Raw genomic sequence first — 21,801 nt, forward strand, 5'->3', positions numbered from 1 at the left:
AGCTATTTCCACCAATACAAAATGACCGCCAATATATAGTACTGAAAGTGGTGTTACAACATCATCAATCAACAATATTTGGTGTATGGATGATTGTAAGATATACATGACTGTCTGGCGATTATCATCTGACCTTGACCTCATTTTCATGTTCATTGGTCAATTTTAAGTTTCCTTAGTTTGGTCCATTTCTCGAATACCATATGCAACAGGTCAACTATATTTGGTGTTTGGAATGATTTCAGGTAAGGTGTGCATATCTGTCTGGTAGGGTTCATCTGACCTTGACCTTATTTTCATGGTTCATTGGTCAATGTTAAGTTTTTTTTAAAGCTTTTTTTTGCTCTGTGTTGAAGGCCTCACTGTGACTTTGAGATGAAGAACAGCAATACAAGCGCTGTTCCTTTGCTTTTTGTGTTTTTATTTTTGCTGTGCATGTACTGATTTTGTGTCATGAATGGATACCCCATATCCTTTGTTTTTCTATCACTATAAAAGATCTACAAATAAGCAAACATAACCATAGATAACTTATCGCAACAAAGAAAAAAATAAATATCAAAATGACATATTGTTTAATATTTTTCCAGATTTATTTTTGATGTTATACAGTACTACAGATGATATTGAAATGTGATAATTGTTAGTTAGATCGAAAATTATTTGTATAAAACCATTATTGTCATTTATTGTCATTTTAGGGAATTGAAACTGGATAAAAATGCAGAAATGATGTCGCTGAAGAATGAATCAGAAAAATTAAAGAAAGCTCTAAATGCCACAGTAAGTTTGCGAGATAATTTTTCTTTGCTTAAGTTATGGCCATAAAGCCTTATGAATTTTAGAGTACCATTTGAGCATCACTTTTCTTATATCATTCTTCCAAAAGTTCTCACAATAAGTATATAGGATGATTGGCCATGATGTGTAGTTCATAATAGTTTTGATTTAATTCTGGAGTTTGAGCTTTATCACATTTTTATATATAATTTATTAAAAAAATATGTATACTAATTATTAACATTTGTATAAAATTCCTTTTGTTAGGGTTTTATAACATTTTACATTCCAATTATCTTAAAATATATGTATGGACACTCATATAAATATGGCTGACAAAAAGAGGTGATCTGCAAGTGCATCCTTACATCTTGTACTGTGTGACACACTTAAAGATAAAACTGAAGATATTTTATATAGCCTAGTATAGGGTGCAGGTTTAGAAGAATTTTATCCCATGATGAGGATACAGTCCCTTGATTGCAGAAACTACTTTTTCTGCATTAATCAATTAACAATTTATGCATTAACTAACCAAGTAGTGCAAGACATTTGAATGCTGTTTTTGGGTAAAGAGTGTATGAAATGCAATCAAAACCCTATGGTACTGACTTGATATCTAAATCTTCCAAGGTTTCTCACTTCTTTTGAGATACACAAAATATAGTGCATTGATCATAACATTCTAAACATCCTATCCATGAACATTCCCAGAAATTTATCAATGAAATATATGCTCAGATATTCAAGTTACAAAATGATGTTATACTTTTCAAGAAAATTACATAACTTGTGCAAGGTGCAGGAATCTATTATTTGTTCTAAAAATATCAATGATGTCATTGTTAAAGTAATCTTTAAAATTGGAGTAATCTTCCTTTGTCCATAATTGTAGTTGAATCAACTACAACCAATGTTTTATACAATGCAATGTTTAATTTTACTTCCCACTGATAAATTAAAGCAAACTTTACCCTTCAGCGCTTACAAGCACTTTGATTGAGTTCAACCATTTACCTTATTATTAATCAGAAAGTTTTTTGGTTAAGTGGTATTATAACAGTAAAACCAAAGAAACGACAAAACTACAAAACGAAGAAAATAATGTGTTTTGTCTCGCCTGAGAGAGCAAGAATAGGTGTTGCTTTTCAGGTGGAGTTAGTGGTGGCTGCGTTGGATGCGTCAACAATACTTAAGTTTTCTGCTTAAGTCAGTTTGATAGGAATTACTTGTGATAGATCAATGTTATTTTCTATAAAGTTGCTTTACTATCAGTTCATATTTCGAGGCCCTGCCCCCTAGGTCATGGCCCAGTGACTAACTGAAGCAATTTTTAAAGTTAAAAAGTTTTCTGCTTAAATCAGTTAGGAACTACTTGTGATAGATGAATGATTTTTTCTATAAAGTTGCATTAATATTAGTACTTATCAGTTTGATGACTATTTCAAGCATCTGCCCCTGTAGATCATGGTCCAGTAACTTTGAATTAAGTAGAAATTTTCAGTGTTTTATGCTTAAGTTAGTTTGATAGGAACTACTTATTATTGACAATAATATTTTCTATAAAGTTGCTTTACTATCAGTACATCTCAATTTGTTGACCATTTCGAGGCCCTGTTCCTACTTCATGGTCCATCAACTTTGAATTAATTAGCAATGTTTCTGTCCATCAAAATGTCTTTTTCTGAATTTTCTGACAACAGGCTAGACATATCTCCGTGTCAACAGTTTATACTTTTTACAAATAAAAAAATTGTGCAACCAAAAAATAAAGGATCTTATTATGTTCATCATATTATTATGCTTATTTCCTTTACAGATTTAACACCATGGTGGTTTTATAACATGCTCAAATAAAGTGTAGGATATTTTGATCCCTATTGGATTGTATCAAAGACTTTCAGTCGGTATTTGATGCATGAGCTCATGGTTCATTGGTCAATATTGCTTTGGAGAAGTCATGTGTTGGTGATTTGTGTGGTCTGAGGTACATTTGTATGTCAAATTTTGGGTAAATCCTTTTTGTTTGTTCTTTGAAATTTATTGGTATACGTGCAGGCTAAAAGACATCACACTCCAGGGATGTCATTTAAAACTGGCATCTGGTGAAATCCGCTGATTATAAATGTCTCTGACGCTGGCTACTTAAAAAATTATCAAGAATAATGTTTGAGCAGATTTTTTTATGATAAGTTTGAACTTTGACGGCAACTTTAGCAGATTGAAAATTAGATCAGATTCACAACTCTGGTCACAGTGTAACCAAAAAGTTACTGTTAATTAACTAGGATCAGGAAACTGGCAACCATGCATTATTTCCAGAATTTTTCAGACTTATATCCATTCTGAAATGAAAATGGCAAGTTTCTTCGTAAATGATTACGCTGGGGGTCCCAAGCCCATTTGTCTGTAGATGCAACACAAAGCTAAGATCGAATGGGCCTAGTCCCATAACATATGACTTCACATTCTTATTTGATTTTTAACGTTTTTATGCTGATATTTTTTTTCTTTTTTTCAATGCTCAAACATTTAAAAAATTGTAAATAAAAAAAAGAAAAAAATAGTAAAAAAATAAAAAAAAACCAAAATATGAGAAATAAACAGAAATACAAAATAATGCACCCGAGGTCATATGTTATAGGAATTATGATTGGGCCCTGTTCAGGCTACAATCAATGATGGAGTTAACATAAAAAAAAAAACTAAATGTTCATATTTAAATAAAGTTTCTAAAAAAGAAAATGAGAGAGATGTCATTCAAATGGAAATAAGCACAAATTCCTATTACTTCAGGAGTATAAGATTAAGAACGTAAAGTTCAAACAATTTTTCAAAGTCCTATGGATAATTTGCTTGTAGGTTTTGATAAGTACTTATAAGACACTAAAGGGTGGCAATGGGTCATATTCATTTTTGCCAACTTATCATAATGTTTTATTCTATTGTACAAAGATGGAGATTTAAACAATCCAGGCGAATTTTTCTGGTATCCCGCAATGGTGGTAAGTCGTGCACTTAAGGCCATTTTTTATTTTATTTTTCTGTAGACTTAGTTTTGTTTTTTTATTACTGTGTATTGTCAAGCTTGGTTACTCATTATTGTTTCTCAGTCACTGAATGTACGATGTTGTTCCATACGGGAGCAGCTTACCCGGTTTGTTTACATTCAAATTCTAATGCCTTCAAAACCACGTGACACATTGAATCGTTATATCCAATCAAATTGCTCTACTGTCAATTAGGTGATTTTTTAGTGCAAGGCAATTATATTATTTGTTTGTATGATATTGCTTTGAAATAGTTTGCAATAAATTGGGGGATTATTCAATAGGAAAACTCATTACTAGCCATGAAATTTGACATCAATGGAATTTTATATGAATATTTACTTATGGTCAGAATATCGATCTCTTTATATTAAACCAAATTTTTTTTTATGAAAAATATATGTATATTGTTTTTTCTTTACCTACTCTATATTCCTGAACAAAAACATGGCATGATTATCGTTTGTTTCCCAAAGTTTTTCTTTCAATTTGGATGTTTTTTTTCGCGGGAAAATCGCGGAAGACGTAAGGTGCTTGCCATTTTGAAATTCTTAAAAATACGATTTGCTTGGCCTGTTTGGTCTGCCATTAAGATTGATGACGCTCAATGGAATGTAAACAAAGCAATGGAGGCCGGAAGAGGGGTTTTCTTAAGTTCTGAAATGCTTATAGGCATTCGGAAGTCAGGGTTGAAATGGCCATTAGAAAATCTGCATTTTTGTACAATACTTAAGAATAATAATGAAAACATATCTTTAGAAATATCATTTTATTTAGAAGTGTAGAAAAAATGTATTCTGCACTAATTTTATACGCTGGTATTAGCGTAGTGACGTCATTGCGGAGTTTTCCCGTATGATAAGTACAATAACAAAATCCGAACGAACCAACGTTATGACCGATTATAGACTACGGTAGGATATTTATAATTTAAACGGCACATCGCTTAAAATAAATCCTACAGTGAAATACTTAAGCTTGACTTTGGCCCCCTTGAAGACTTTCAGTAGTCATAAATATTGTGTAAATGTGTATTACTAGTGTTTTACAGTCCAGGAATTTTAAACTGTCTAGGTTTTCTGTTTTTTTTTTATCCCAACCTCTCCACCGAAAATATTTATTATGGGTATGGTCTTTGTTCAGTAAGAAATTAGAACTGTCAAAAGGACAAGGATAAGGTTTGTTTTCTTACCAAAGGCTTGAACTGGTATGGTTTAATGTCAGTTTATAAATGAATCTGCCCTTCTTTGATTCCCTTCTGTTATGGCCTGCAACTGCATGGTAGCGGATGGAAATAAACATTTCCTAAGGGAAGTGCTGCCCAATTTTTTTTTTCAAGGTTTGGATTTTTCAATTCATTTAGCCCTCTTGCTAAGAGTAAAGGTAAACTGTTTTCTTGCAGAATTTTTTGAGAAATAAAATGCAAATAATTAGTCTTTTATGTGTATTTGAAACATAACACAAACAGTTGTCTTAATCAGAAAATTGTTTCATTATTATTTTCTAGGGAAAAATTATGTTAAAAAGTATGGCATGTTCATAATCATGACAATTGATTAAAATGTAATATTAATATATCACAGTGTGCCAAGCTCTCACTGGATAGATAGTCTCTTGACAGCATTGATTTTGAAAACAGCCAAATACTTCATGTTAGGTTTTATTCTTTTTACTTAGAAGGTATAGATGTTACTAAAAGATTTTTACCTGAATGAAAGATTTACATAACTAGTTATAAGAATTGAGGCAGTCTGCTTTTACGAGACCAGCCAGATTTATCAATGCAAAATAAGGAGGTCAGAGTATGATTGCCAATGAGACAACTATCCAACTGAGTCCAAATGAAGCTGATGATGTCTGCTTTCATGAGACATAAACTGAAATAACTTAAGTAAAAAATTATTTATTTTTTCATAGGCCATAATAACATTAAATACATTGAATTCTAGACTCAGGAACCTACCAATCTGATAATCAAAATTTTTTAATGTTAAATATATATCATGTATTAAGGTTTGTTCATTGCAATTAATCTGCTCCTTGTGGGTGCTGTGATCAGCGAAATAAAATGTCTGTATCTGTATTGAAACAAGATTCAGTCATTGCATTTTTATATTTTAAAATAATAAATCATTAGAATTGACTTAAAAAAGGCTGTTTTTATGAGAAAAAAATAGGTGCCAGGAGAGAGCCAGAATACAGCGGCTCTTTTCACAAAAAATCTTAAGAGTAAAAATACTCTTAAGTCATACACATTTCAGTATAACTTTCGATCAATTTTATTCGTAAGATTTTTTGTGAAAAGACTTGCAGGATTTAACACCATTAAATCCCAGAGCTTCTGGGGCCTCAAGCGGCCCAGACCCCTCGCCTTATAGGCAACCTTGCTTTAGTATTATCTTCTGACATCACTCATGCATAATGTATGTCTTTTAACTTTTGAAAGGTTCCTGGAAATGAGAGATTTCAAATAGAAAAAGACTTGAGCCAAACACATCAGGCTATGAAAGTTATATGTGGAAAAGCAAGATCAGAAAAAGCACGAAAGCAGCTGAAAGAAGATTACAAGTCAGGACTAAGGGTAATGTGTGGATTAATTTGTAAATTTTAATAAGTGGAACTTTTTGAAGTCATACACCATTTTTAAATTGATTGTTGTACTTTCTGGTGTCAATATAACTTTGATATTCTAATTGAGAAATATTTTAAACAATATTGTCGTATGTTATGAAGACAAAAAATGTATTTGAATTTTCAGATTTGTTTTGTGTAAGAATGATATAGAAATGAAATAAATAAACATATATAGAACCGTACTGCTGGCTATTTTGTTTCTAAGAGGAAATATATCGTTATTCAACCAGAAATTAATGAAATACTTGTATTAGGTAGGTTAAGGTCAAGTTACAGTAAATGGGCTGTTACAGGTTTTTGGTAAAATTTTGCATACAACTTTGACTTGTTGAACTATAATTGAAAATGGAAAATATAATGCTTTTACTTCTTTTATTCTCTATAATATCCTTAAAAAAAGTGAATTTTTGTATAGAAAGCACCTGAAATCAGCAAAAAAACGTTCTTAAATTTGTCCTAAAATCATCAAATCTATATTTCAAATCCATAGATTTTCTTAATAAATTATATGTTATTGATATTTCCGTTTTAATGATGTAACATAAAAAATATTTTTTTCTTCTTTGAAAATATCAATATTCATATGAAATAAAAGGAAGGTAAATTTGAGTATTACAAATTAAAGAATCTATTTAATTCAATCAGCTAATTTTGGGCCAATTCCTATACATTGACTGCTCGGAGAAGGATACCCTCTGATATTAACAGTCAAACCACCGTTGGCATCCTCGAAGTCTAACAGACCCGTTACCAGCAGCACCATCCTAATGTCAATATATATGAGAACAATGTAATTAATTGAAAATTATTTTACCAGGACATGAAGAGGTTTGCAAAACAAGGAATCGATAAAGATGATGAAGATGATGAAGACGATGATGATGACGACAATGATGAATCTGCTGATAGTCTTAGAGTTTTCTGTGTCAGTTCAAATGACTATCAATGTTTGAAAGAAAGAAATGAGTCACCAACGGTATGTAAATTTTTACCTGTGTTCCCGAAGGCGGAAACAGGTCTAGTAACCTCTCGACTCTGTCCGTCCAAATGACGGTTTGTAACTTTGTAGCTCTATAATGTTGAGTTGTAGTTAGTAAGCAATTTTTATACTTCAGTCCAAGACAGGACATATTATGGTTAACCAATGTCCATCCATCTGTCTGTCTGTCTGTCCCTCCATCCGTCAGGCAAATCAGTTTTCCACATTTTTTTTTCTTCGTGCTTGAAGATTTTGATTTGATATTTGGTATATAGTTTTATATTGACCAGTTACAGATCCAGTATGAAATTTGTTCCAGTCTGATGATTCTGTACAGAGATATGGTCCTCAGACTTAGAAAATTCATGCAATTAATCAGTTTTCTGCACTTTTTTTCGTCATGCTTGAAGATATTGATTTGATATTTGGTATATATAGTTTTACCATGACAAGTTACAGATCAAGTTGAATTTTGTGTGATTTGGATGATATTTTATATGCCCGTTTACGGGACGTATTATGGTATACCGTTCGTCAGTCCGTCTGTCCGTCCGTCAGTCGTCAACATGTCGGATATTAACTCAAAAAAGCTTTAACCAACATGCATGAAACATTGGTGAATTGTTTATAACTATTGACGTGAGCTCCCTTTCGTTTTTTATAAATTTCAGATTTACCGTTTCCGTGTTTTGGGGTTTTATTCATTAAAAAAGGGGTGGTTTTCCAGTTTTCCAACAATAACTCAAGAATGCTTTCACCAACTTGCAAGGAATTTTGGTGAATTGTTTATATCTATTGACATAAGCTCCCTTTCGATATTTATAAATTTTAAATTTTACGTTTCCGAGTTACAGGGTTTTATTCATAAAAAAAGGGGGATTTTCCAGTTTTCGGACAATAACTAAAAAATGCTTTCAGCAGTTCTCATGAATTTTTGGTGAATTGTTTATATCTGTTGATGTAAGCTCCCTTTAGAATTTTATAAATTTCAAATATGACATTGAGAAGAAATTGAACTTTATTTGTTTATAGTCTGACAACAGATTTACTAAGTATTGCACAACAGCAAGAAGTCTTTAATTGAATATAAATTCAATTCATATAACCAATATCAAGTTCTTTGACTACATTTATTCAGAAACCTATAATATGTCAAATATTTAATTACAATCCAAACTCAGACCTGTATCAAGCTTGAATATTGTGTCCATTTTTGCCCCAACTGTTCAGGGTTGGACCTCTGCGGGCGTATCCAGCTGCGCTCAGTGAAGCAGTTGATTTGCAGAGTTATGGTCTGCTGACTTAGAAAATTCATGCAAATAAACAGTTTTCCACACTTTTTTTTGTCAAGCTTGAAGATATTGATTTGGTCTTTGTTATATAGTTTAGCCATTACAAGTTATAGATCAAGTTTGCATTTTGTTCCAGTAGAATGAATTTTCAGCTTGTAGGGGACTATGTATTGCCATGCAATAGGTCCGAGTACACAGTTATCGTCCTTTGATTTTCGTTGTCCACAAATGTAGTCCCTAGTGTGGACAGTGTGTTACTTGCCATTTTTAGCTCACCTGACCTGAAAGGTCAAGTGAGCTTTTCTCATCACTTTGCGTCCGTCGTCCGTCGTCCTGCGTCCGTCGTCCTGCGTCCGTCGTCCGTCGTCCGTCGTCCGTAAACTTTTACAAAAATCTTCTCCTCTGAAACTACTGGGCCAAATTTAACCAAACTTGGCCACAATCATCATTGGGCTATCTAGTTTTAAAAATGTGTGGCGTGACCTGGTCAACCAACCAAGATGGCCGCCACGGCTAAAAATAGAACATAGGGGTAAAATGCAGTTTTTAGCTTATAACTCAAAAACCAAAGCATTAAGAGCAAATCTGACATGGGGTAAAATTGTTCATCAGGTCAAGATCTATCTGCCCTGAAATTTTCAGATGAATCGGACAACCCGTTATTGGGTTGCTGCCCCTGAATTGGTAATTTTAAGGAAATTTTGCTGTTTTTGGTTATTATCTTGAATATTATTATAGATAGAGATAAACTGTAAACAGCAATAATGTTCAGCAAAGTAAGATTAACAAATAAGTCAACATGACTGAAATGGTCAGTTGACCCCTTTAGGAGTTATTGCCCTTTATAGTCAATTTTTAACCATTTTTCGTAAATCTTAGTTATCTTTTACAAAAATCTTCTCCTCTGAAACAACTGGGCCAAACTAAACCAAACTTGGCCACAATCATCATTGGGGTATCTAGTTTAAAAAATGTGTGGCGTGACCCGGCCAACCAACCAAGATGGCGGCCACAGCTAAAAATAAAACATAGGGGTAAAATGCAGTTTTTGGCTTATAACTCAAAAACCAAAGCATTTAGAGCAAATCTGACATGAAGTAAAATTGTTTATCAGGTCAAGATCCATCTGCCCTGAAATTTTCAGATGAATCGAACAACCTGTTGTTGGGTTGCTGCCCCTGAATTGGTAATTTTAAGGAAATTTTGCTGTTTTTGGTTATTATCTTGAATATTATTATAGATAGAGATAAACTGTAAACAGCAATAATGTTCAGCAAAGTAAGATTAACAAATAAGTCAACATGACTGAAATGGTCAGTTGACCCCTTTAGGAGTTATTGCCCTTTATAGTCAATTTTTAACAATTTTTCGTAAATCTTAGTAATCTTTTACAAAAATCTTCTCCTCTGAAACTACGTGGCCAAACTAAACCAAACTTGGCCACAATCATCATTTGGTTATCTAGTTTTAAAAATGTGTGGCGTGACCTGGTCAACCAACCAAGATGGCCGCCACGGCTAAAAATAGAACATAGGGGTAAAATTCAGTTTTTGGCTTTTAACTCAAAAACCAAAGCATTTAAAGCAAATCTGACATGAAGTAAAATTGTTTATCAGGTCAAGATCTATCTGCCCTGAAATTTTCAGATGAATCGGACAACCCGTTGTTGGGTTGCTGCCTTTGAATTGGTAATTTTAAGGTAATTTTGCTGTTTTGGGTTATTATCTTGAATATTATTATAGATAGAGATAAACTGTAAAAAACAATAAATGTCGGCAAAGTAAGATCTACAAATAAGTCAACATGACCGAAATTGTCAGTTGACCCCTTTAGGAGTTATTGCCCTTGATAGTCAATTTTTAACCATTTTTTTCGTAAATCTTAGTAATCTTTTACAAAAATCTTCTCCTCTGAAACTACTGGGCCAAGTTAATTATGGATAGAGATAATTGTAAGCAGGAAAAATGTTCAGTAAATTAAGATGTACAAACACATCACCATCACCAAAACACAATTTTGTCATGAATCCATCTGCATCCTTTATTTAATATTCACATAGACCAAGGTGAGCGACACAGGCTCTTTAGAGCCTCTAGTTTTTTATACCCCTTCCAAATTTATTTCTCCATGTTTTATGACTCAAATAGCAAGTAGGGGGGTGAAATGACACTGTAAAAAAATTTGGGTCATGAATTTTAAAGTAAAGTAGTGATTTGGTCCAGCTGAAAAATGTTAAAAATTAGCACTTCGGAAGCTGTCAAAAGATTTGAAGACCCCCTTAACATAAAATTGTCCATATTTTGAGTTAGAGCCGATGAAGTTTTCTATAATTTTGATATAATTTGTCCCAAAAGGAGTACACCACACTGTAAAAATATTATTGAGAAAGCGCAGGTGGGATTTTTTTAATTTTCATTTATTGTCTAAAAGAAATGCACTACGAAATAACTGTGTACTAGGACCTAAGAGGTGAAATCAGGAAATATAGAATCTGTACTTTGGCAACTTCCCTGAATGATTTGATGGTGTCAATTTGTCAAATAGCATAAAACTAAAGGATTTAAACTTTTATTTGATAGAATTTCTGCAAAAATGACCAATTTGGGCATATTATGGTCAAAATAAGCATTTCATAGCTTTTTCAATTTTGATGCATAAGTGGCATTCTGACTTTCTATCTGACAGGTTTTTATGTGTCAATATTTGTGTTTCTATGCTTCAATCCAGTTGTATTACTCATTTGTGAACTCTGAATCTACAGAAAAGAAGATTATCTCAGACAATATGTACAAAATGTGTTGTATATATGACCCTCGTCTAACGCCCTGTTTGGATCAAGTTAAATGTGAGGAGCTTCGAACATAAAAGTTGAAGTCCATAATAAAGACCTCACTAAATTTGTATAAAAAGCACTTAATAATGTCTTTTGTACCTGTTTCATGTCACATAATATCTTTCTTTTCTTCTGTAGGATAGCAAGTGGTTCAAATATAAGCTTGTTGCGACTAAAATTGCATGCATGTTTTTCACTAAAAAGTGAAAAGTCTTTGTATCAGACCATACTGTCAGCAAAAAAAGTTGAATGCAAGAGTCTTTTTGTGCTCAGATTTATTGTATCATGTCACCTGAGTATAGAAATGATAGAAAAGACACAAATTTTTATTTCCTATAGCTTCAATATGCATTTTTAAATGTAAATATGTGCTACGGCCTAAATTGACCCTAAATTATTTTCAGTCTTACTTGGCCTAAGACCCTTTTAAACTAATATGATATGTTATTTGTGAGTTTTCTTTCCATTTAAAGTACATTAAATATATATGTAAGGATTATTTATAACCAAAAAGCTTTACAAATTTAAAATTGCTGGAAAATATTACATCTTCATGTAAGGCCCCCCTTCATTGGAAAACCTCCATTTTTAGGCACAGGCTCATATAAATTTGACTTTTTAATAATTATGATAAGTCTGATAAATCAAATGAGTACTCAGTTGCTTTTAATACATAATATTTTATATATTAAGGCATTTCAAAAGTATTTTTTTGCAATATTTAAATTTTTTAAGCCCCAAATGTTGATAGTTGAAATTTTTCAATTTTAACGTCTACATTTAACACGCAAAGTTGAATATAGAATTAGTCATATTGTCTATAATATATATCTTATTGCCATGAAACTTTGTAGGCAGTCTTATAATTTATGAAGCTTTGGTCATACCAAGTTTCATTAAGATTGGTCAACTTTTTCTACCCTATTAGGTCCGAGTACACAGTTATCGTCCTTTGATTTTCGTTGTCCACAAATGTAGTCCCTAGTGTGGACAGTGTGTTACTTGCCATTTTTTTTTATACCCCTTCCAAATTTATTTCTCCATGTTTTATGACTCAAATAGCAAGTAGGGGGGTGAAATGACACTGTAAAAAAATTTGGGTCATGAATTTTAAAGTAAAGTAGTGATTTGGTCCAGCTGAAAAATGTTAAAAATTAGCACTTCGGAAGCTGTCAAAAGATTTGAAGACCCCCTTAACATAAAATTGTCCATATTTTGAGTTAGAGCCGATGAAGTTTTCTATAATTTTGATATAATTTGTCCCAAAAGGAGTACACCACACTGTAAAAATATTATTGAGAAAGCGCAGGTGGGATTTTTTTAATTTTCATTTATTGTCTAAAAGAAATGCACTACGAAATAACTGTGTACTCGGACCAATACTCTCAGAATGCTTGTTTGAATACACTTTAATATTGGTCTGTACATCAGTAGCAATCCCTATTTTTGACCTATTTGGGATGTATAAATCAATGCTTTGAAATAAAACTTGGATAAAAAAAAAGTCTATTCAACTTTCTCACATGTCATTTCATCAACTTAAAACATTTTTCATCTTCAAACATTGAACTAAATTATCGGGACCAAATATGACCCATACCGAACTTACTCCTTTTAATGTTTCTATGTATTATCAGTGATTATATACAATGCATTTGATATGTGATTTCAACACACTCACATTGAAATTTGTTTGCGATTTACATAGACACTTTAAATAGCAAAGATGATCAGCAAGACAAGATTTACAATTAAGTCAAGTTTTGTTGATATCATTAGTAGACACTTTATCAGAGTGATTGCCCTTAAATGACAATTTTTTTTTTACCCTTTCCTTTTTGGTTTTTGACAAAAACTGAAGAAGATAGAGAAAAACTGTAAACAGAAAAAATATCAGCAATAAAAGATCACATAATAGAGATCCTTGTCATGAATTCTATTCTAGTCCACAATGTAGGAGAGTGTCCATTGTTGAAGATTCACATTGACCTAGGTGAGCAACACAAGCTCTTTAGAGCCTCTGGTTTGAAATAGTATTATCCCATTTCTTTCCTTAGTCAGGTAAGAGTAAGGATACAATACAGTATAATAGACAAATGTCACATTTTACAAACAATTACACTAATTGGATCACCTCCACTTTAATGCCAATCTGAATTGACCACAGTTAACATATCTTGTATTACATTATGGATTACACAATTATTGACCTCCACACAATTATTGGTGTATTCAATCACTTTTGATCTACACTTCATTAAATTATTGCATAAATTATGTCTCATAGATAAATGATAAAGGATTAAAAAGATGTATTTTTCTGCAAAGACAAGACAAAAAACAAATTATGTATAAAAAAAGGAAGTCAATTTTACTTGTAAAACAAGTGTTATAATCGCATCTGATATTAGTCAATAATTTAGGTTAAGTTAAGTTACAATTATTTTCAAATTTGCTTGAAACAGTAAACAAAATTGCATAACTCTATGTACTATCATATTATTTATTTATGTATTCCTCTGTCCTGAATGTTCTTGCATTTATTTGTACTGTATTACTGTCATGATATATGTCATTTTAGCTGTATTTTTAACATTGCCATATAAGCGGGAGGTTTGGCTAACCATAAAACCAGGTTCAACCCACTATTTTTTCTTAAAATGTCCTGTACCAAATCAAGAATATGGCAGTTGTTATCACATAGTCTGTTTCTATGTATGTTGGTGTTAGTTTTTGTAGCAGTTCAGTGTTTCTGTTGTTTCGTTTTGTTTCCTCTTATAGTTGATGTGTTTCCCTCAGTTTTGGTTTGTGACCCGGATTTGTTTCAGTTAAATCGATTTATGACTATTGAACAGCGGTATACTACTATTGCCTTTATTTGTACATGTAAATTTGAATACAGGAAATTATTTTCTCTCATTGAAGAATGAACACCAATTTAAATGAAAAATAGCTTTTAATTTAATTATTGGTGTTGAAAAAGTGCATTTTCAATGAATCTTTCTGGAAATCTCAAGAAAAAAATATTCTACACCTTCTTTTGAAGATTTCTATTTCCAATCATGTCAAAAATTATTTAATTGAAAAAAAGAAGATATAAAATCAGTACCCCTTCTAAAAATTGAAATATCAAAACAATTTGTATCAGAATTGAAAATTTCTCCATCTTTGGGCAATTGAATACAATTTTTGAGTAAGATTATGAAAATGAAATAAAACAATTCATCTTCAGTGTCATATGCTTTTTAACAAAAATCAGTAAATGATCCTTAGTTTAGATAGAAAATTGCATACCTAATGTTTGAAAATAGAAATACTCACAAAAGCAACCCTTTACAAGTAAATTTAGAGAGACAAGCTTGTTTTATCAGTTGGAAAAAAATCCAATTATCTTTCTGAATTTAATGCAAGAGTGGTAATATATATATTTGTTCACCACATTACCTGAGAATATGATTTGAAATTATGCACATTACTCTTAGTGATTTCCATCACTTTGATTGTCATCAGAACCTTAGAAGCAACACATTTTTTTTTCTGAGAATTCCATGAGCTGAAAGGGGTGATTTTAAAAAGGAAAAATAACACTGGTAATTTTTAGTGAAATAATAATGAAAATGATGACATTTAACATTTCAATCCTAGTTTTTTTTTTTATAAAACATATTATATTAGATTGTCCATTGTTTTCGTCTCTGTTTAAACATAAATTAACACTTTTGGGTCAAAATCACTTATGCAGAGTTGTGATGGTTGTCTCGGAATGTCTCTCAGGAGCTTGTATACATTTTTTTTTATTAATTATTTTATTATGATTCCATGTTTCTTTTGATTATCAAGTGTCAGTAGATAATTGTATTTTATATTTTATAATGATAAAAATGTTTTAACATAACTGATAATTGTTTTATTGGAGAATATTTGGTATGAAATTAATTCGTGACTTGTGATAATGGAGCTAATCTTGTACTTGTTCTAAAAGAATGGACACTTTCACGCATGTATATTTCTATATAGTATACAGCAAATGCTTTTTACAGCGCTATTGTGCTTTGATTACATCTGCCACAAAGCAACTTCCTGTTTTGTGATTGTGTGAAATTTTAGAACACTTACTGTACAAGGAAAATTTTTGTCAAAGTTTTCTCGGCTCATATTGAAGGGAATGATTTAATATTTGGTCTGCAGCTTGATAATGTTGAGCTGTATCAAGTAAGCAATTTTTACATCTGCCATTTGGCCACTTCCTGTTTGCCTATAGTTTGAAATTTTACAACACTTATTGTACAAGGAAAATTTTTGTCAAAGTTTTCTCTTCTATTGAAGGGAATGATTTAATATTTGGTATGCTGTTTGAAAAGGTTGAGTTGTAGCAATTCTTACATCGGTCATGAAGCTACTTCCTTTTTGCCAATACAAATGTAGTTTGAAATTTTACAATACTATAAATTGTACAAGGAAAAAGTTTTCTTGGCTCTATAAAAGGGAATGATCAGTTATGCTTCAGTATACATATTACCTCAATCAATTGCCAAAATGAATTGCATGCAGCAACGCAGGTCTTACCCAGTATTGGTCTATTTACATTCCTACATCATTTAACAATATATAAAGCTTTATATTTCAGAAGGTAGAAGACCTGCATTCTTCATACCTTATACGTGTATATAGATGCCTTATGTTTGGAAGTTTCCATCTGATATATGTAAACACCTTATTTTTCATGTTTCAGCGACTGCCTAAAAGGTTGTGTATAGTATTTTTGACATGTTAATTTCTCACTTATGATTAAAAGGATAAGTGTTTTTGATATGTGGGAGATCCTTGCAAGGTCTACATGTCTATCAGACAGTGTTCATCTGACCTTGACCTCATTTTCATTGTTAGTCAATATTAAGTTTTCATGGTTTGTTCTGTTTCTTGGATACTATAGGCAGTAGGTAAACTACTTTGGATAGAGGTATAGGGGGAGGGTTGAGATCTAACGGTCTGTCCTAAGTCAGGAACTTCTAGCCTTTGTTAGTCTTGTGTGTTTTTCAATTTTTGTTTATTTTTCAGCCATGCTGGATCTATGCGATCACCCCGGATTTGGAGATGGTGCAAAATTCTAAGTTGAAGACATATCATGAAAATATGTGTTTCTATGACTTGCAGAAACTTTATACACCATTTTAATCATCAACTGCCACATTTTGACATGTTATTTGCCCTTAAATTAAGAAAAGATTGGTCGAACAACTCTTTCATTTTAGATATACACTTGCATATAGTTACTTTGTAAATCAAAATTTATAATGATTTGCTATTTATGAATTAATGTGAAAAAGTAATTTTCATCAATTTAATCAGTTGATAAGAATTTTGAAAGTATTTTATAGTATCTTTTGCTTGTGTAAGTTACTGAATAAAATTTGGGTTAAGTGTGTATTGATATAAGTTGATTCCCACACTTTTTTGAAATGCTATCACTCTAATTCTTTCCTTAGGCAAGTAAGAGTCAGTATGATTATCAACTGTCATGATTTTCAAACAATTACACTCAATTAGGTGTTAGTATTAATTGAATCAACTCCAATCCTAATTCACCACAGTTAATATCTCATGACCTGTTACATAATTAAATAGACACTATTTATTACACACCTAACTGAATACACAAATTCTTGACCTCAATAGTAAACCTACAAAAGTATTATTTATTTTGATCTTCACTACATTAAATTATTCTGTCATTTTTGTGTGAAAGCTGAATGATTAATCAGATGTTGGTTTTTTTTCATAAATCAAGCAGATTTTATTTCACTTATAAAATCAGTGTCATTATAATTATCATCTGACATAGGTCAATAATCAAGTTCTAAGTAATAAACAATTATCAGTAATTGGGTTTAAACAATAAACAAAATTGTATAACTCTTACCTTAGCATTTTCTGCAATAAAATTTATTTGTTTATTCTCTATTGATACCATTATATTGCTATTTAACAGTAATTGGAAATATCTCAGCATTAGGTATTAATTTGTACAGTTATATTTGAATACAGGAAATGTATTTTTTTCTAAATGAAGAATGAACAATTTAGATAAAAATTAATAACACTGTTAATTATTTTTTTAATTTTTGTTGTTGAGAAAGTGCATTTCTAATGCCTCTTTCTGGAAATTATTATCATGATTATGCCAATTATTATTAATGGCATGTAAAAAATATACTTCTTGTTTGACGATTTCCCTTTCTATTCTTCTCAAAATCATTGAATTGCAAATATTTATAAAAAAAAGATGTTAAAAAATCTGACAGTGTATAAAATTGATATATCAAAAAAGATATTTGCATCAATATTGCTAAATTCTCCATCTTTGGGCAATAGCATAGAAATTTTACAGTAAGATTATGGAAATGAAAAGAGCAAAAAAAAATATTTTAAGAAGTATAGTCAGAAAAAATATCATACTAGCTATAAAATTGGCTGGATCACAATTTCAACGATGCTTTGATTATGTTTCAGAGTTTAGTGTGGCATCCTTTTTGCTGAACTAGTATACATAATTGTATAGGGGCCAGCTGGAGCAGGCCTCTTGATGTGGGATTTTCTTGCTCTGTTGAAGACCCATTGGTGGCCTTGGGCTGTTTCCTGCTCTTTGGTCAGGTTGTTGTCTCTTTGACACATTCCCCTTTTCCATTCTCTATTCTATTCTATCTATAAGGTACATCAATTTGATGTCTACAGATACATAACCTCAGCACCCAGAGCAATGTATGTATATGCAAGATAACAATGGTTTATAGACATAAACACAAAAATGTTTTGTATAAATGGTAAGCAATTTTTCTTTCAGGTTTTTGACAATGTAGAAGATACAGAAATACCAAAATTAAGAAAATGGATTAAAGAGATGGTAGAAAGAAAGAAACAGGCTGCTACGGAATATTTGATGTTTAATTTAGCTTTCTTTTTAAATGAAATAAAAAATTACCTGACGGAAAATGATGTTGAGGTAATAGGCTTTAAGAGTTGATAGGACTTTAGATATGAATTGATTGATTGATTGTTGTTTAACGCCACTTTCAGCACTATTGTGCTATTTCATGAGGGTTAGTTTTTATTAGTGGAGGAAGCCAAAGTGCCCGGAGAGAACTACTGACGTTAAGTAGGAAAGCTGACAATCCTAGTCAATCAAGATTGGAGTCAAGTGCACCTGCCACATGTGGAATTTGATCTCACAACCTCAGTGTTGACAGGCTAGTGATACATTAGTCCAACTACTTACAACTACAACTCGAGGCTCCCTTTAGATATGTAGAATAAAAAGACATTTCATTGGCAAAAATAAAAGTGTATATTCCTGTGCGACACGCAAACATTTATTTCTGTTTCATATTTTTATTCATGACCATGTTTTCAACAAAAATAAGGAGAGTAATGTAATTGATTTGAAAGAATGTAATTAGGTATATACAAAGCTAAAGGGATACCTACCACAGTCTACCTTAAGCATGTAATACAACTTTGAAGTAATCACAAACATGTAAATAACAATAACTCTTCTATTTACAAAGTTAATTGCATTGAGCTACATCCTATTTATGCTACCAATAACTTTAAAGTTTTCGAAACCTCCCTAGAGGGCCATCCTATACTGAATATTTAGGGACTTACAGACACAAATCACATTTGGCTTCACTACTACAATTACATTTAAAAAAATTTTTTTATTTTAATGATAGATGAGACACCAATGGGGTGAATCATTGTGACATAAAATAAACATAATCCCAAGTGTTTAATGAAGTACAAATAATCCAGAATCAGTCAAAACCATGAAATCAATTCAAGAAATTTGGTATCAAAGAATATAAATGAATCCACAGTAATTACAGTATGGGATAAGCAACTTCTATTTAACGCAAACAAAAATATTTTGAGGGTTAAGCTTTAAAAAATTGTCCATAATAAGACAAATACTTTGGATGCCCTTGGGTAGGTGGATGTGAAGTTGAAAGTTCTGCTATCAAATTTTCTTGTTATACCCCACAAAACAAAATTCAGTAGGATATAATGTTTTTGACCCTTCTGTCTGTCAGGCCTTCCAACGGTTCTTGTCATCGCAACTCATTTGATACCACACAACAGAATTTCATGAAACTTTGTAGAATACAAGGACATACTATGTAGATGTGAATATCTTATTAATTTTTTTTCTAGGAGTTAAGCCACTTTGAACTTAGAATTTTTGCATAAATATACTACTGCAACAGTTTGTCATCGCAACTCCTCTGAAACCACACAACAGAGTTTTATGAAACTTTGTAGATAATAAGGACGTAATATGTAGATGTGCATTACCACAAGAAATTTTTCAGTTGACTTTTGTAGGAGTTATGAGTCTTTGAATTAAGGAATCTGGTGAAATTTTGTTTGCCCAGTGACAATTTGGGGGCATGGGGTATGTGTGCGTTTTCACAAAGGTTCTTTAATTTCTAATTTATTTATTTTTCTCAGTTCAAAGATGACTCTGAGATTGTGAAAGCTGAAGTGGAAAAAGTTTGTGAAGAATTACAACAGGAACTGCAGAACACCTCTGTAAAACTCCTATATGAGTTAAGAAAAGAGATATCAAAGACAGAGAATAATCTGTCAAAAGGTGTTAAAAGTGCTGAAGAAACAGCTGTTGATGTGTGTAAAAGTTGGGTAAGATATTTACTCTCAATTGTAGATTGATGATTCATTTACCTTGCATCAGTGCAAAAAGGCTCTATTCCAATGAATCAAGCATTAAAATTGTGAGTAAAACTATTGAGAAAAAAAAAACGGTAGAATGACAGCTGTTTTATTTTCACCTCCTGTGTGAATTCAATTATTCTGACTGACAGTTAAATTTGACTGGGTTCATATGTCTTTATAGTAGTAAATTATCTGTACAGTGGACTGGAATGAAGATGTACTAAACTGTGTTTTGCCATACTTAGTTTTCAATTTATGATGTCTTCCAGACACCATATTTCAGGGTTTAATATTAACATTTGAAAAAACTTGCCCCTTGATGTCACTCAGTAATTATACACATTCTAAAGGGAAAAGCACTGATCCAGATTTTATACTTCCATAAGAGTCATTTGATAACAAGACTAAGATTGGGACTGATACATTTTTCATATGCAGAAAATGGGCAAGAATACCAAACATGGACATTATGTTTTTTTTATAAAAAAAATCCCTCATTTCATAAAATAAATATTACCATACCTGTCAATCTATGAAAATGAAAATGCAGGTCATAACCTGCATGGAAAAAGAAAATATTAGGTCATGATGCATACAAACTTTTTTCTGACAGCTGAATTTAAGAATTTAGGATTTTTTTTTTTTTATATTTTAAATTGAAAAGTTTCCCAAACATGTTCACATGGTTAAGTATTAACTGAAAATAATTTTAAACTTTAAACTTTAAATTTTTCATTGCATTTATAAACCATTGAAGTATGAACTATGTCAATTCAAACCAAGCCATACCCCTTATTGTTTCGTTCATAGTTTTGAATAAACCCACAAGCCACATGTTTAACAGTATGTGAAGGCCATATATCATTAGCTTTACTTTATATTTCTTTTGAACGACGAGGGGGGTTTTGAACGACCTTGACTACCCATGAGGTAGTTATTGTTAGAATATATAATTTAAAATTTAAGCATTTAAAGGAAGTTGACTATAGGTCGCCTTCAACAATGAGTAAAACTTGTAAACTAAATTGAGTATGTACCGTAAGCTATAAAATAAAATAACAGAATGTGAAACAATTAAAAAAAAAATAATGAACACTGAATTACAGACTCATCACTTAGGACAGCATTATAGCTTTATACAGCGGGGTTGACATGTTTGTGAGGACTCAACCCAAGCCCTTACCAAAGAGAGAGAGGGTGGAACAACACAACATAAGAACGAACTGTAAAAGTCAGTTGCTTAGGGCTTGACTCATCAGATTGACATGAAACACAAAAAAACCAAAAAAGACAGAAAGTATGAATGTAAGAGTACTCTGAGTAACTGAAAGTTAATTACTAGCAAATAGCAACAAATAAATAAATCATGTATTCCCAAACTAAAATATCAATTAGTACACATCAAATGCATTGAATATATAAAGACGTCAGAAACAGTCTGAAAATGCATGACCTCTTGTGCAAAGCCAAAATATAAGTAATAACAAGATGCTGGTCCATAAGTGT

The 21,801-nt window shown here is 31.6% G+C and overlaps 1 protein-coding gene and 1 long non-coding RNA gene across 3 annotated transcripts in view; one reads left to right on the forward strand and one right to left on the reverse strand.

Moving 5' to 3' along the window:
• Positions 1 to 21,801, reverse strand: part of LOC127727910 (uncharacterized) — a 98,730-nt gene that overhangs the window by 51,941 nt on the left and 24,988 nt on the right. The gene's annotated exons all lie outside the window — the stretch shown is intronic.
• LOC127727846 (nuclear GTPase SLIP-GC-like) overlaps positions 1 to 21,801 on the forward strand; it is an 88,894-nt gene that overhangs the window by 31,628 nt on the left and 35,465 nt on the right. For both annotated transcript variants that reach the window (XM_052234962.1, XM_052234961.1), the window contains exons 9-13: positions 702 to 783; positions 6,277 to 6,411; positions 7,282 to 7,440; positions 18,410 to 18,568; positions 20,074 to 20,262. In XM_052234962.1, the coding sequence (XP_052090922.1) occupies positions 702 to 783; positions 6,277 to 6,411; positions 7,282 to 7,440; positions 18,410 to 18,568; positions 20,074 to 20,262 (724 nt within the window). The remainder of the gene's footprint in view (positions 1 to 701; positions 784 to 6,276; positions 6,412 to 7,281; positions 7,441 to 18,409; positions 18,569 to 20,073; positions 20,263 to 21,801) is intronic.

The sequence above is a fragment of the Mytilus californianus genome, unplaced genomic scaffold (genome assembly GCF_021869535.1).
Source record: "Mytilus californianus isolate M0D057914Y unplaced genomic scaffold, xbMytCali1.0.p SCAF_2, whole genome shotgun sequence".
Classification (NCBI taxonomy): domain Eukaryota; kingdom Metazoa; phylum Mollusca; class Bivalvia; order Mytilida; family Mytilidae; genus Mytilus; species Mytilus californianus.